This window comes from Felis catus, chromosome C2 (assembly GCF_018350175.1).
Source record: "Felis catus isolate Fca126 chromosome C2, F.catus_Fca126_mat1.0, whole genome shotgun sequence".
NCBI classification, from domain to species: Eukaryota; Metazoa; Chordata; class Mammalia; order Carnivora; family Felidae; genus Felis; species Felis catus.
Genome location: NC_058376.1, coordinates 78,033,759 through 78,050,019, shown reverse-complemented (window position 1 = coordinate 78,050,019; position 16,261 = coordinate 78,033,759). Strand labels below are relative to the sequence as shown.

General features: G+C 39.1%; 1 protein-coding gene across 11 annotated transcripts in view; it reads left to right on the top strand.

Moving 5' to 3' along the window:
- TP63 (tumor protein p63) overlaps positions 1–16,261 on the top strand; it is a 229,293-nt gene that overhangs the window by 144,273 nt on the left and 68,759 nt on the right. For all 11 annotated transcript variants that reach the window (XM_019839986.2, XM_019839985.3, XM_003991796.6 and 8 more), the window contains one exon: positions 1,469–1,723. In XM_019839986.2, coding sequence (XP_019695545.1) covers positions 1,469–1,723 — 255 coding nt within the window. The remainder of the gene's footprint in view (positions 1–1,468; positions 1,724–16,261) is intronic.

The window sequence follows — 16,261 nt, the reverse complement described above, 5'->3', positions numbered from 1 at the left end:
CAAGCGTCTATTGCTTTTGTAAGTTTGTTCTTCTCCATCGTTTTACTGGGGCTAGGACTCTCAGAGTTCTTTTTCCAGGGAGGAGCCAGTCTCCTGGGTGCCCACAAGACTGTTTTTTCTCTTCTTGCTTTTGCTTGGTTTCCCCTTCACTCCCTTGAAGAAACAGTGAGATTAACCTGTACAAGCAAACCTGTCCCATACAGTGGTTGCCCCTTCTGGAAATGTGTCCAGTTTGACTCAAGTTTAGGAATGACTTGAATTATCTCCTCAGGCTGACAGGTGTGATGGTGCTGGGCAGGGCCCTAGACTCAGAGTCAGAAGATTTGGTTTCATAATTCCCACTCTTTGCTTATTAGCTGATGCTTGAGCAAATCACTCCCCCTCTCCGATAGTAATACTTTTTTTTTTTTGCAGATTAAATGAAAAGTTAATCCATTCTTTCCGTACATGCAGATTTAATGAAAAGTTAATTCATTCTTTCCATAGACCATGCACAGAATGCCTACTGTAACCATTTTCACAGAAGGCATAAAACATTAGGCAGCGGAGTTACCCGAACTAATGTGCGCCTCAATTACATCAAATATAGAATGTTTATTATAACTAAGTGATATTTCTCTTACACATGTTCTACTCTGGCAAAGAACAAACTGCTGCAAAGAAAATGAAAGAACAGAGGAAAAATTAGGCTGTGTTTGGATGGTATACTAGCATGTTACTTTTAAAAACATATAGGTGACTCACCCTTACCTTGCTACCGATGCTTCGCCAGTCTTGATGAACTGAGACCTTGGTCAGGGGTTGGGGGGCACTCTTGGTACCCTGGGACAGAATTTAGATAATAAGACTACAAGGAAATTTGGAGAACATCTGCTTTTGTTCCATCTGCAGCAATTTGATGCTCACATCCCTTTTATAACATATCTATCCAGTGATCATTCTCATTCTGAATAACATGGCAGGAGGGGGGGGCGGGGAGTAGCACGTGGTATTCATTTATTTTAGAGATATTCTATACACCTACTAAACACTGGACATTTCTGCCCAGTTTGTTAATGAGCACGCATTCCACATTTTCTTTAATTCAAATATAGTTGCCACACAATGTTACATTCATTTCAGGGGTACGATATGGTGATGTCAAGTCTGTACCTTATGCTATGCCCACCACACATGCAGCCACCGTCTGTCACCATACAATGCTACCTCAGTATCATTGTATATATTCTACTTTTAGTTGCTCTTCAGGAGACCACAGTCTCCCAAGGCTGCACCCTTACAAGGCACGCACAGGCCTCAGACTTCCCTTGCTGTTTCCGTGTATCGCAAATTGGTCCCTTTACTTGAAATATGAAGTTTCATAGACCCAAGGTGGATTTCTGGACAACGTATGCACCAAATGACGCCTTTTCGGAGCAATGATGGGCAGCTGAAATGGCTAACTCTGGGGTTTCTGGGTGTCCTGCAGCCACAGTACACGAACCTGGGGCTCCTGAACAGCATGGACCAGCAGATTCAGAACGGCTCCTCGTCCACCAGCCCCTACAACACAGACCATGCGCAGAACAGCGTCACGGCACCGTCGCCCTACGCGCAGCCCAGCTCCACCTTCGATGCCCTGTCGCCTTCCCCCGCCATCCCTTCCAACACCGACTACCCGGGCCCGCACAGCTTCGACGTGTCTTTCCAGCAGTCTAGCACCGCCAAGTCGGCCACCTGGACGGTAAGAGCCCCGGGCACCTGTGTGCCCTTAAACCTGACCCCTGCCTCCAAGGGTGGTCTTCATTGCCACCCCCCTCCCCCCCAGGGACTTCTCAACTCTGTCAAGGCTTAGAGATTCATTTCACAGTTTCTCCCTGTCCTCCAAGGACATTTTGGTTTTGACTATTTAACACTGAACCAGAGAAAGAAAAAGTGCCATTGAGTGGGCAAAGCCCTGATCTGGGAACCAAAGTCCTGTGTTCTGGCTGACACGTAGTATTTTCAGCAAATCTGTTCTCCCCCTCCCAGCTGTCAGGGGTCCTTGGTGTAAAAGTTTTTGGAAAGCTATAAAGCAGTATGCCAACAAGAAATATCATAGTCGTAGGATGTGTATTTGCATTTACCAGAATGTAGGATAGTTACCAGTCTCCTTATTTTAAAGAAGTAAATGCCATATTAATATGTGGTTAAAAAATAAAATCACAGGCATGGGGTAATAAGAAATATAAATTTCATTTATTAAGGAAGGGCTAAATTTGTTTATACATGTAGGTTCTATAACACGAATCGTAACTTATTGATACAAATAGATTTATCACCTTTATAATTTTTCCCCCAAAGACGCTTCTAAAACTGTTCATCAGAGTCCTGAATTAGTCCAAAGACATTATGATTAAAAATGTTGAAAAAAAGAACTTTATATATGTAACTTTTCCAAGAAAATATGGAAATACTTTCAAAAATTAAAAAGGTACAAGAATGTTTATTCTATTTCAAAGTTCATATTGTAATGTATTATAAATAAGGTTTGTATATAAGGGAGGAGATGTACAAGGCTGGTTTTAATTGCTTGATCAAAGAATGGCCAATACCAAAGTGGCATGCATGTTTTTCAAACAACCTAATATTTGCATGGATTCTAAAAGCACTTCCAAATATCATCCTCTTATTGAAAAATAGCTTTAGAATGGTTTTAACAGGTTTTTTTCCCTCTTTGGCAAATAGCTTTCTTTGGAAAGTGTTTTACTTCTATATTATAGCATCTAGTTCACTATTGCTTTAATCCAGCTGTATATGGTTCATAAAACAATCTACATTTGTAAGACTACATCCCAATGTAATTTCACATTGTTCCCTCATTTTGTCTTCACTTCTTTGTGAGCTAAGTAGGATGAGCTGTATACTTCCCATTTCACTAGTAAGGAAAGCTAAGAATGTGGAGGTTAAATGACATCCCTAAACGGACAGAGGCTTTTGTGTAACAGGACCTATTTCTGATTCTGACCTGCCCCACCAGATTGTGTTCTTTCTTTCTTTTTCGTTTTTTCTAATTAAAATTTTTTTCAATGTTTATTCATTTTTTGAGAGAGAGAAAGAGAGAGAGAGAGAGAGAGAGAGAGAGAGAGAGAGAGAGAGACCGAGTGTGAGTCGGGGACGGGCAGAGAGACAGGGAGACACAGAATCTGAAGCAGGCTCCAGGCTCTGAGCTGTCAGCACAGAGCCTGACTCGGGGCTTAAACTCAGGAACGCTGAGATTGTGACCTGAGCTGAAGTTGGACACTTAACTGACTGAGCCACCCAGGCACCCCTATTTCTTTCTTTTTCTACTGTTCCACATAAGGATGTTCAACACTTGCCTAAAATTTTATTTTAGTGCTTTTCTTTCATGATTGGAGAAGCGGTTCTGTCATGGTTCATATTTCAAACATAAAGTCTAACTATGAGCCTACAATTTTATCTTTTTTCCATGTGTTACTCACCAACTGTGTTATAATCATGAGTGTCTTTTATATTAATAATCCTGGAGGTGGACACTAAAGGTGAGTAAACTTAGAGTTCATAGGCCTTAATAAATATTGGTTGATCAACCTAAGTAATACTTGGCTGAAGATCTGCCCGACTAACCATTTTATAAGTGGAGCATAATGTGCTTTAGAATAGGGGTTGCCGATTGGGTGTTCATAATCCCTGATCTCCAAGGCTAACAGTTTTTTGTTTGCATACCCAGGCCAAGCTCTGCTGTGTTAGGAATAAGCACATCTGAAGGGCTGATGGGCATATGGAGACCACTTAATGATTGCTCACTTCCCTTCTAAAATGGTTTAAAAACCATGGTGATAGATCTTGTTGCAAGTGGAACATTAAATCAGCCACCCTTCGCCTCCTGTATCACCTCCCATACAGAAGTCTTAAGGTTTATTTTTTTTAGATTCAACACAATTCTGAACCATCAAAGCCCCTCTCTAGGACAAGTAAATTGTCACACACACACACACACACACACACGCATGCACACACACGCACACACACACACACAAGGTTGGGGATGTATGCCTAAGTGGCAGGTTAAAAAGAAAATAAAATGTCTTGTGGAGTATACTGGTAAAATTTCCTTAGGTGGGACAACAGTGAGGTCTGTACTCTGAATAAAGGGGTAGGCATTGCTGTTAAGGGAAAGGTCACTCTTTGGGGGGCAGAAAACCTGGATTCTAGACATGATCATCTTTGTGACTTTAGCCAAGTCACTTGGTCTTTCTTGCGTTCGATCTGTGTCTCTGATGAGGAAAAAGAGGAGTCTGGTAAAATTTGTTTTCTTTTCTTCTGGTGTGCTAGTGTTAATAATCAACATAGGACACTTCTAGAAGGACTTAGGTTCTTATTAGGTGTTTTACCTGCCATTTAATGAGTGGCCTGGGTTAAGCTCTTTTGCCTCTCTTGGATCTTGGTTCATTTGTCTACAGTCTGCCCTATAGATTTTACAGAACCATATAGAATTTTACAGGTTGTATAGAATAGGTTGAATTAGATGTCCATTCTCCCCTACTGGTGTAGCGTGTGGTATCTAGAGTTTTCCTAAGTAGTACTTTCTTGTTCATCATCAGTTTTATTTTAGGCCCAGTTGCATTTCTTCTAAATTTAGGACACTTGAACCCTTATCTGAGTAGCAGTTGAAATCACTTGAAAAGACCTCAGATCTATCCACAGACACCAGTATCTTGTACATAGCAGCATCTGAGTCTCTAAGCCAAATTATATATCCCCACACTTATACATCGACCTCACTTTTGTTTGTTTGTTTGTTTTTCAAAGATCATTTATTTATTTTGAGGGCAGGGGAGAGAGAGAGAGAGCAAGAGAGAGCATGAGTGTGCAGGGGAGAGACAGAGAATGAGCGAGCGAGAGAGAGAGAGAGAGAGAGAGAGAGAATCCCAAACAGACCGAGCACTGTCAGCATGACGGCAGAGCTATCATGAGCCGTGAGATCCTGATCTGAGCCAAAACCAAGAGTCGGACGCTTAAAGGTCTGAGCCACCCAGGTGCCCCCATAGACCTCACATTTTAAAAAGTATTGTCCCATACATTTATTTTGGTTGAGCCTCACAACTGAGGCTGTTAGCCCCACTTTTATAAATGAGGAAACTTAGAGAAGTCAAGGTTCCAAGGCTTATCACCTGTCGAGGAGGGAAAGGAACTCAGGACCCCTCACTCCCAGTTCAAGTCTGTCTGCCATCCTGTCTAGACTGTCTTTCCCCCTGATTGATAGAAGGAGACATACAGAGACACACAGGCCCTGTGTAGTATGGTGCTAAAGACCAAGTGATGGAGGGTTTTTTATTTTATTTTATTTTATTTTATTTTATTTTATTTTATTTTATTTATTTTATTATTTTTTTAATATGAAATTTATTGTCAAATTGGTTTCCATACAACATCCATTGCTCATCCCAAAAGGTGGATGGAGGGTTTTTTAAATGTCCTATTACACAACACCTATTTCTTAGGCATATGTGCATTTTAAAGCAACTTTTCAAAATAAAACACTATAATTTAAAACCGTGCACAAACGGGAAGCAGCAGAAGCAGCTGTCATTAGGAAGAGCCACACTTACTACATGGTATTCTGGTAATTCTGTAATAAAAACTGTTTAGTACCATTTTATCACTTGTCATTGTCCTTTTGTGTTTTCTCTTTTCATTCTGATTTTACGCATAATCACTGCCAAAACACAATGAATACATTTAAAGTGTATATGCATATTTCCTTTGGTTTCTCTATTTTTTATTTTTTTAATGGTTATTTATTTTTGAGAGAGAAACAGAGACAGAATGTGAATGGGGAAGGAGCGGAGAGAGAGGGAGACAGAATCCGAAGCAGGCTCCAGGCTCTGAGCTGTCAGCACAGAGCCCGACCCAGGGCTCAAACTCACGAACTGGGAGATCATGACCTGAGCCAAAGCCAGACACTTAACCAACTGAGCCACCAAAGCACCCCTCTATTTTTTACATAACAAATACAGTTGTGTGTCCAGTTCCATAAAAATATGGTATTTATTTTAAACTTCTTCCACTGAAATAAAATGAAGTGTGATAACATTTTCCATATTCTCTGTTTCACGGACACACACACACACACACACACACACACACACACACATTCAAACCCAAGCAGTACTGAATGCAGGATTTACTTTCAGACTCTTTGCTTATTTCTACAATATAATTGCTACTGCTAAGAGAGGCCTACCACTCATTATATTAAGGTGCTACTCCAGTATTATAGCTAGGAATCATTAGCTATAAGACAGTTGACAGAATGGTGTTTTAGAAATGGCAGGAAACTTAGGTACAGATTTCAATTCTGAAATTTCCTAGCAGCATAAGCGACCTGCCCAAAGAATCCAATCTCTTTAAAACTCGCTTTTTCATGTCTGCAAGTGGCCATGTTAACACATCCCTTATTATGAGAATTGCATGATCTGTCTAGAGCACTGATCAGCGCCTGACTGGCCATAGGCATAGAAATGTTTATGAATCTGAATTTTGATCCCTTTGTTTCATGAGTTTATTACAGTTTTGTGAAGGTTCACTCGTACAGCAAGTAATAATTTGAAAGGACGCAGAGCAGAATGTTTCTACTTTTCTTGCTTTCCTTAGTGCTTTCAGGCATGCATACATACTCTAGCCCCAAGGGACTGTGATACTATCCACTATCCAAATATATGAATAGATGCTAGAGAATGATTACAGGCCGCCCCATACGCAGACTTCTGCAGGGTGGCTGTGCTATTTTCCTATGCCTGCCCAAGCCAATGCAGCCTCCTTGCCTGCACAAGGCAGGACCCTCTCCATATTTTAAGAACCTGTTGACTTCAGCATTTATTTTTCATTGTTAATCTGCCACTTCATTTATGGGGATGCCTTTTGTAGTCACCATGGTAAATAAAACACAACAGTGGATTTCACTTATCAAAGAGTCAACATGTTGATTTGCGATGGCAGAGTACTGGGAGCCTACACGCTCGCCAGTGGGGGACTTTCAACAAATTGGGGCAAATCCATATAACGAATTACTCTGGGGCCATTAGAAAGAATCATATGTACTGACCTGGAATGCTTTTGGAGTTGGTGGGGAGGCAGAGATCAGCTTTCTGTGGCACCTACCTGAGAACGGAGAGGTCTGATCAGAACACTACTTCTGGGGGCAGAGTGTTTCCTTTCCCTGGACTCCAGTGACCAGGCCTCTTTGTGAATATAGGTCAGTCTGTCTCGATTATAAGCCTCGCGCACCTTCCTCAGTTTGAGAGCTGTTTTCTCATAACCCATGGCACACAGTATTATCTGTGTGCAAACACTGTGAAAACCTCAGGTTAGTGTTTTCTGTTGTGCTTAGTCTGAGGTAATGACCTGGCCTTTGGACATACAGTCATTTTTGCTCTTGTGACTTTCTCCCTTCATAGATTTCAAGGTCTTAGAGGTCAGGCCTCCTGACCTGGTGCCCAGCACACTGTCCAGCATACAGTAGGCCCTTAATAAATATTACGAGACTTTGTTTTCTCTTCATGGTTAAAGGAAGCAATTATACTTCCAAGCAGTATCCCTCAGTTCTGACCTTGATTGTTAACTGTCTGTAAATTTGATGCTTTCTCCCTCCACCCATGATTTATAGAGAGCATTCTTCCTTTGCCTCTCCTAATCATGCCAGCCTCATGTCCTGTTCAGAGCTTTGAAGAATCTGACTTGAGCAAGTGGAGAGATTAGGGAGGTGGCATTTGAAAGGGGAACAGCCAGTTCCCCGGAGAGTTTCATTGATCCCAGCATATCAGTCTTGCAAAGCTCTCTCCCCTTGGCTTCACAGGCGAGCTGAGATGCATGCCTGTGGCCCACCCTCCCTGTCATCAGGTTACCTGTAATGTAAGACTTCCAGAATAAGGCTGCCAGCTCTGCAGAAATCTAATGCAAGCCAGCCCATTGCGTGGCCCTCTGGAATCTTGGGACTCTTAAGAATAGCCCATCAAAGGACATGATGTACAGACACACTTTTTCATGGTGAATATGATTTATCAACTTCTTTTCACAAAGGAAACACTTTGGTCTTCAAAGTTTGAGCTTTAACTGGGACTTGAGCTGATCTCATAATTGAGTGGGTGTTAGACTTTATTGCTGAGGGATCGAAGTCAGTAGACTGGCTCCTGCCAGTGTTACATTTGTTACCCATAACAAGGTTATTTTCACTTCTTGACATAGCTTTCCTGCAAATCTCCTTTTTGTGCCTCTCTCTCATGATGAGGGAAAAAAAGTGCCTTTTTGTTCCTCTCTCATGATGAGGAAAATAATAACATTGATCATATTCACCTGCTCTCCGGCTCTTCCTTAGTTTACCAAGCATTGAGGAAGACTCTCCTAAATAAAGAACTTGAAGATTCTTGGTGATGGTTTGTGTGTCATACTCAACCCTAGATTGGATTTAAAAATGAGTTTCCATTACAAGACATGCTGCAGGGGTATTGTCCCGAATGCAGAGCAGAGTCACTTAATCAGCATGCTTGCCCTAATTTGTTTAGACTGACTCTAGATCAATGTATTTGTGATAAGCCAGTTTCACCTAATCTAATGTTTATGCCCCTCCCACACTATTCTGAGAGATTTGTTGAACACACTATAGTTTTTATTTATTTATTTATTTTTTCAACGTTTATTTATTTTTTTTTTGGGACAGAGAGAGACAGAGCATGAACGGGGGAGGGGCAGAGAGAGAGGGAGACACAGAATCGGAAACAGGCTCCAGGCTCTGAGCCATCAGCCCAGAGCCCGACGCGGGGCTCGAACTCCCGGACCGCGAGATCGTGACCTGGCTGAAGTCGGACGCTTAACCGACTGCGCCACCCAGGCGCCCCTATAGTTTTTATTTAAAAATGAAAATTTTGACATTGATTTATTATATCTAATATGAGAACTAACCACTAATTAAAAAGAAATAACTAGCAAATTTAAATAAAGCTGGCATTTCTTTTTCTATGACAGTTTCCTTTTTTTCTTCTGGTCCTTCCCTTCTTCCTCTTTCTCCTCCTTCTTTTCCTCCTTTACTATGTTACCATTAGTCGTGGTCAGTTTCTCTTTTGGTTTTTGGACTCGAGGGGCACCTGGGTGACTCAGTCGGTTGAGCGTCTGATTCTTGATTTCTGCTCAGGTCATGATCTCACAATTTGTGGGTTTCAGCCCCAGGGCCTGCTCTGTGCTGACAGCGTGGAGCCTGCTTGGGATTCTCCCTCCATCCCTCTGTCTTCTCTGCCTCTTTCTCTCTCAAAATAAATAAATAAACTTAAAAAAATAAGATAAAATAAAAAAGAATGGGAATCCGATCATCAAGCCCTTTTGTTTAACATATCATTTGGACTAGAAATGGGCTACCTTACAGATGGTATACCAAAATATCAGCTGGAATCAGATGATGAGAACAGGGATGGCAGCACATACAGTGGTAAGTGCTTTGCAACCCCAGCCTGTTGTCGTGCGGGAAAGCCCATCTGGTGTTGAAAGAATAGTTTTTCAAGAACAGCTAGAAACCTGGGTTTGCGTGGAATATCTCCAGATCTTTAAATGACAGTAATTATTTTATTTTTTTAAAAATTTATAAACCACTATAGACCAAAGAAAACAATAGATATGCTGAATGTTATCCTTGCAATATATTAAACAGTGACCAGGGAAGATGATGTGGAGTTTAAATAATATAACTGGAAACTAAAGCAAGCAAGTAAGGGAAAGATTACTAGTAAACATGTTTCACTCAGAAGTAAATAATTCTCTATCCCTTTAAAAACCTGTATAGATTAATCCCTTTGTACAATAAACTAAGCCACACGTTGTCATGGCAGAATTTTCTCAGTGTTTTTCATGCAGTAAATGACTTTCACCTTCTCATAAAATAAAATTAAAATTTTAGTTTATAAAAAAAAATAATAGTATGTATTTTTGGTTTCTCATCTAAGGAAAAAGTTATTGTTTGGCTTTTGTTTTTATCATTAGAGAATTCATGGAACTCTATAACTTAACTCTCCAAAATTGGCCAAAATTGTAATCCTAAAACGGCAGTGAGATTTAAAGAGTTCCATATCAATTTTCTCAACTCACTAACTGATAGCTTATTTTTAACTGGCACATAGAGAGTTTGCCAGAACAAAAATCATGAGGTATAAACCGAGAATAATGTCACACAAAATTTTTAATGACTCAGAAGAAATGCAGTATATCGTTAAACTTGACAAAGATCCCTTAAAATCAGCCAGAATGGTGTGTGCATTTACTGAGGGAATGTTGCACTTGGTGCCTTCTCATATATGAGTTCTGCATCTTCTCCCACTTGTATCCCCAATATCAGCCATTTCCGTAGTGTGACCAAGTCATGCAATGGTTCCCGCCCCCTCTAATGGAGAAAGGAACATGTATTTTTCTCAGGAAAGGGGTTTAGCAATCAGCTCTCGTGTCATGAGTAAAAGCAACTGTGTGTAAAATAAATCCTTGTAGTTTTCTATCAACAGCAATTACTACATCTACTCAGGTCACCAGAACTGGAAGGTGACTTGAGATAACATAGCTTTATGCCCACCCATTTCCAATTTTTTAAGATTAAAGGAGAGTTTATTGTAAGGGAAAAATCTTAGACTCTTTGAAGCCCTGCAGACATTCTGTAGACATGGAATGGCTTTTAAAACAAGGGGTCCTGTAATTAAACACACGGAGGTCTAAAGGTAATGATCTTAGCAGCAGTCTCTTCTGTGGTTTTTAATAATGATGATGGCCCCATCATCAGGCTCCCCTCAGGTGAAATTTAAAAGAAAATCTGATAGTAGCCAGAGATGCTAGATCTCATTTATTGTGAGGTAAATCAGGGAGAGATTCTCACTTTACAAATAGAATGAACATTCTCATTCCACATTGAATCTATAATGAAAACTCATGATTTCTTAGTGAAAACAAAAAATTAAAAGCCAGTATAATATGCTACCTTGTTAATGTATTACCAAGGTCTGAAGACTTGGAATGTAATTTCTAATTGTGATATGAGGAATAGTGAATTTTGAAGTTCATTAGTCAAACAGTGGTTCCTTCATGGGCTAATCATTCAGTTTTTATTTCTACTTTTTATGCTGTTTAAACAATATCATCTGCTGAGTCTTGGAGAAAAATAGAACAAAGACGAGTACTCCATTTCAAAGTACATTTCCTTTTATTTGAATGGTTTCCAAGTTATGTTAGATAGGAAGAACAATGATTACTTAGCTTAAGGGTTCTCATTTGAATCTGAGAAGAAGAGTGTGACCCATGAGGTAGAACACAGGACTCAGAGGGAGACTTTTGGGTACTAACAAGCATTGTGATCCGGGGACCTTGTTTTGTCCCTGCCCATCTGTTCAATGGGTCTTATGGTATTTACTTGGCAGTATTGTTGTGAGGTCTCATTAAAGTTCATGAAACTCTTTGGAACCTGAGAGATCAAGTTCTCAAAACATGATATGTTATCTTATCCTGGATTTTTGTGTTTTGATGTACCTGCTTGAATGCTTACAGTTTCATCAGTTTTCCATTTATAAGCAAGGATGGATGAAACAGTATAGATATATCAATCCCTAGAAATAAAAGTGGGATGAAAATATACTCTCTAAATAATATATGCATGTATATATGTAGTTTTTTATAATATAAAATAATTTCTTCTTAAAACATTTAATTCGATCCTGCAACTGTTAATCAGTTACTTTTTTTCTCAGTGTTGTATTGGTAACATTTCAGCAGAACCAATAAAAAGCTTTTAAATTATGATTTATTTTATGTGGTCAGCAAAAGAAAAAAATATTCTCTTTTCCTTAAAAATAAAAAAATAAATATTAATGTTTATATAAATACAAATATGTTACTCTAGTTGAGTAACAAAGGAATTAACTTACAATAATTATAATTTGGACTTGAAAGATATTTCTTCCTTCTCTCTCCCTTGCTTCCTTACTTTTCCTTCTTCCCTGTGTTAAGACTTTTTTTTTCCTTATTATTTTGTTTTCTTGGGAAAGCAAATCTCATTTTCCCATAAGAACAATATTGTCACTATAGATTGTATCTCTGACCAAGGACTTATCAAGTAAGTCATAGATATGATTAACTGTATGTCATAAAAGCAAAATTCTGACTACCACGAGCCACTGTAATAGTTTAAAAGAGCAAAATACTTCTCATAATCCTATAAAATTTGCTTAAATATCTTGAATGACTTGTATATTAAGTTTACTTATAAATTTTTTAAGTTATTTTATGAATTGATTTATCTAAAACTGGTATGCTATTATAATAACCATTTTAACTAACTTTTCGATGCCAGAATTTTATTGGATTTAATGTATAGGAATCTGAGACACCTGTGTTTCTCAAAATTTTCCCTAGGAAAATTAGAATGGATACTTAAAAAACATCTTCCCATTGCCAAGATTCTATTCAAAAAAGAATTCTGTGGTGTAGACCATTCTTTAGTTTCAGGGTTTGAATGAATTTTTAAAGGTATTGAAGATTTTTCTTGTAAAGAAAAAAGAAAAAGGAAAAACTGGATCTTATTGAATTTGAAAGTCTACTTTGTGTCTGTGTTTACTATCATGACTGTCACCACAATCTCTAAAGCAGAGCTGTCTTGAGAAGATAAAATGTCCCTAAAAGTAAGTACTTATGAGAAAGGTTCTGAGTGCTAATGGACAGAGTTCTGTTCCTTTGCCTGAATGTTTGGTCATAGAGTCTTTGAGGACACAAGTTGTATGTTAGATCCAGGATTTGGTACTTACCTTTACATACTATCTCTTTGGGGCATCTGGGTGGCTCAGTCAGTTGAGGGTGTGACCCTTGGTTTTGGCTCAGGTCATGATTCCAGGGTCGTGGGATCGAGCCCCATGGTGTTCTCCACGTTGAGCATGGAGCCTGCTTAACATTCTCTCTCTCTCTCTGTTTCTGTCTCTCCCTTTGCCCCTCTCCCCCTCTCTTAAAAAAAAAAAAAAAATCTCTCCCTCTGTTCCTCTACCCGGGTTGTGATCTCTCTCTCTCTCTAAAATTAAAAACAAACAAACAAACAAATAAATACATAAATAAATGCTGTTGGTTCACATTTATCACCTACACTCACTCTTTTAACCTTTCCATAATAAACCATATAATTTGTAGGTTAGACCTCTGGGAAACGGTGTTTGATAATTAGATAAAACAGATTGATCAACAGGTACCTTAGAAAGTGTTTTCATAATAGAAATTTGGAATAACTTTTTTAAATATTTCCACAGAATAGATGTGTAGAAAATGTATCCTAATATGATAATTAAGAAGTTCTTCTTAATTAAGAGGTTATAGATAAATAACCTCTTTCTCCTTTGCTTATTCTTATGCCTAGAATGTATTGAAATTATACAAGTATAAATCAATGCACACTCTTTTAAAATGATTTAGTTTAACTTTATTTCCTTTGAGTTTAGAAAGGCACTTGACAGGGGTGCCTGGGTGGATCCGTCGGTTAAGTGTCCCACTTCAGCTCAGGTCATGATCTCATAGTCCATGAGTTTAAGTCCTGCATCAGGCTCTGTGCTGACAGCTCAGAGCCTGGAGCCTGCTTCAGATTCTGTGTGTGTCTCTCTCTCTGCCCCTCTGCAGCTTGCACTCTTCTTTCTCTCTCAAAAATAAATGAACATTAAAAAAAAGGCAACTTGACAAATTTTAGTCAGTCTTTGAAAAATATATCATCACCCTCTAAGGTTTACCATAGATAACTCCTTCTTTAGGCTTATATTGTTATTGCATTATATTCGCTGGTTTGGGATCATATTTCATGTTTATCTTCAAGGACTACAGCTTATACTTTTGTATAGAGGTGTAACAAAGGCATATTTTTTAAATATTTATTTATTTTGAGAGAGAGAGGGAGAGAGAGGGAGCATGGGGGAGGGGCAGAGAGAGTACAAGAGAGAGAATCCCAAGTAGGCTCCATGCTCAGTGCGGTGTTTGATCTCACAACCGTGAGACCATAACCTGAGCCAAAATCAAGAGTTGGACACATAATTGATTAAGTCACCCAGGGCCCCCCAGAAAGGCATATTTTACAGGTATTTATATTTTACATCTGACAGTCATCACATAATTTAACAAGCAGTAACTCATCTGTGCCCTTTTTTGCTGTAAAAGATACAATGGCAAGTGATGGGGCACTCGAGGTCTAGGGAAAAGAAGATGTCTCACTTAGCAGAACCAGAAGGAGATGTAGACTTCTTCCAGTCTAGTTTCCTACTCAAGAAGCATTCAATAGGTAGCTATTTGCAGAAGTTTCTGTAACGTATTCATAGTTGCGAATCGATTTCTTGCCTAGTGCCCCATGGTTTTCAGTTATCGTGCTTCTCTTTACATGGTGGTATAGACATATGTGTAAAAATTATGCTGAGAAACTTTTTGTTACATTTTTATGTTTATTTTATACCACCTCCTTTCAGCCTCTACCCACGTGTACTTGGATACTTTGGGATTAGAAGCAGGGAGGGGAAAGCCTAACCAAAAGGAAGAAGAGGAGAGAGGGGAAGGGAGAATAGTTTGTTAGAAAATGCCAAGTGGGTTCTTCTGTAAAAGTATAATGTGCACACTTAAAGTTTTTTGTTGAATATTTTCTAAGATGCTTTTATGGTATATTTTCATAATACGGATTTCCAAAATGAGGAGAAAGCCAAATCAATTGAAATTGAATGTTGAAATTCAGTCTAAAATCTTGGCTTCCTTGACGAATCCATTCTATGTAATCTCCTGGATGTTGCTTCAAAGTATAGTAACTTACCCCTTATTTCCTTCTGTGTTCTTGTTAGGAAAGTTGAACTCTTTGAGGAAAGGAGAGGAAAGGGGACTTCTTATTTTCTTTTACCTAGCAACTCTTGTTCCTCTTTGAGAAATATGCATTTTATATCAAATGGTTAGGTGGTCTTCATCAATGAACATGGTAAATATGTCATTCCACATACTTCCCTAAATGCTTTGAAATTTCCAGGAAGGAAGGTATCCATAATAACCTGCTGGTATGTTAGTGAAGTAAAGACAAGCAATACGATTTTAATTTTTTTTTATATTTTATTTATTTTTGAGACAGAGACAGAGCATGAAAAGGGGAGGGAGACACAGAATCCAAAGCAGTCTCCAAGCTCCGAGCTGTCCGCACAGAGCCCTACGTGGGTCTCGAACTCATGAACCGCGAGATCATGACATGAGCCGAGGTCGGACGCTTAACTGACTGAGCCACCCAGGCGCCGCCAAGCAATATGATTTTAAATCCTCTTTTCTGTGTGTAGTAGTGATGGTTTGACTTCGGTAGCTGTGAGGCTTAACTTTTTAGTTACTGCCACAATGTAACCGAAGCAATATCTTAATGTAGATGCATTTTTAAAAATTTTCTATGTTCTTTCTACATGTTAGAAGTATTCTTTTATTATAATTACTTTTGAAATTAAGCTTTCCTTCCCACTGTCTCAGAATACAACTTAACTTCACAAAGCTTAGATTTGAACTTGACTTTCATAGTGTCTGCTTTTGAGGGTCCTAGTGTGTATCCACATACACAAAGACACGGTCAGAGCTGCTTAGGTATCTTTTGTCACCCATCTCAGTAGTGGGTCAGTTGTGCTCACCACGTGGATAAAGCTTCAAGACAAAATAAATTAGAAGTGGAATGGATTAGAATGGATATATTTTGCCTGGGTACTGCCCATGCTGTTATATGAGCAGTGTGAGAGGTTACAGCCTTCTAAAACTTGCTTACCAACATTCCCAAATTAACAGGTTTTCTTTTTTATTTTTATTTTTATTTTTTTTTAATTTTTTTAACATTTATTTATTTTTGAGACAGAGAGAGACAGAGAATGAACAGGGGAGGGGCAGAGAGAGAGGGAGACACAGAATCTGAAACAGGCTCCAGGCTCTGAGCTGTCAGCACAGAGCCCGACGCGGGGCTCGAACTCACGGACCGTGAGATCATGACCTGAGCTGAAGTCGGACGCTTAACCAACCAAGCCACCCAGGCGCCCCGGTTTTCTTTTTTAAAATGGTTTGAAAATTTGTTTTGAAGTTGTCACTTGGACATATGGTTGTGGGGCATAGATTAGCTCCTAATTTATTGCTTTCTGAATTTGGTTGACATCAGAATTTTAGACTTCAGAAACAAAAAATGTAATACTTCCAAACATTTAAACAGAATAGGGGGGTTATCTCTTTTCTGTAAATTCCCAAT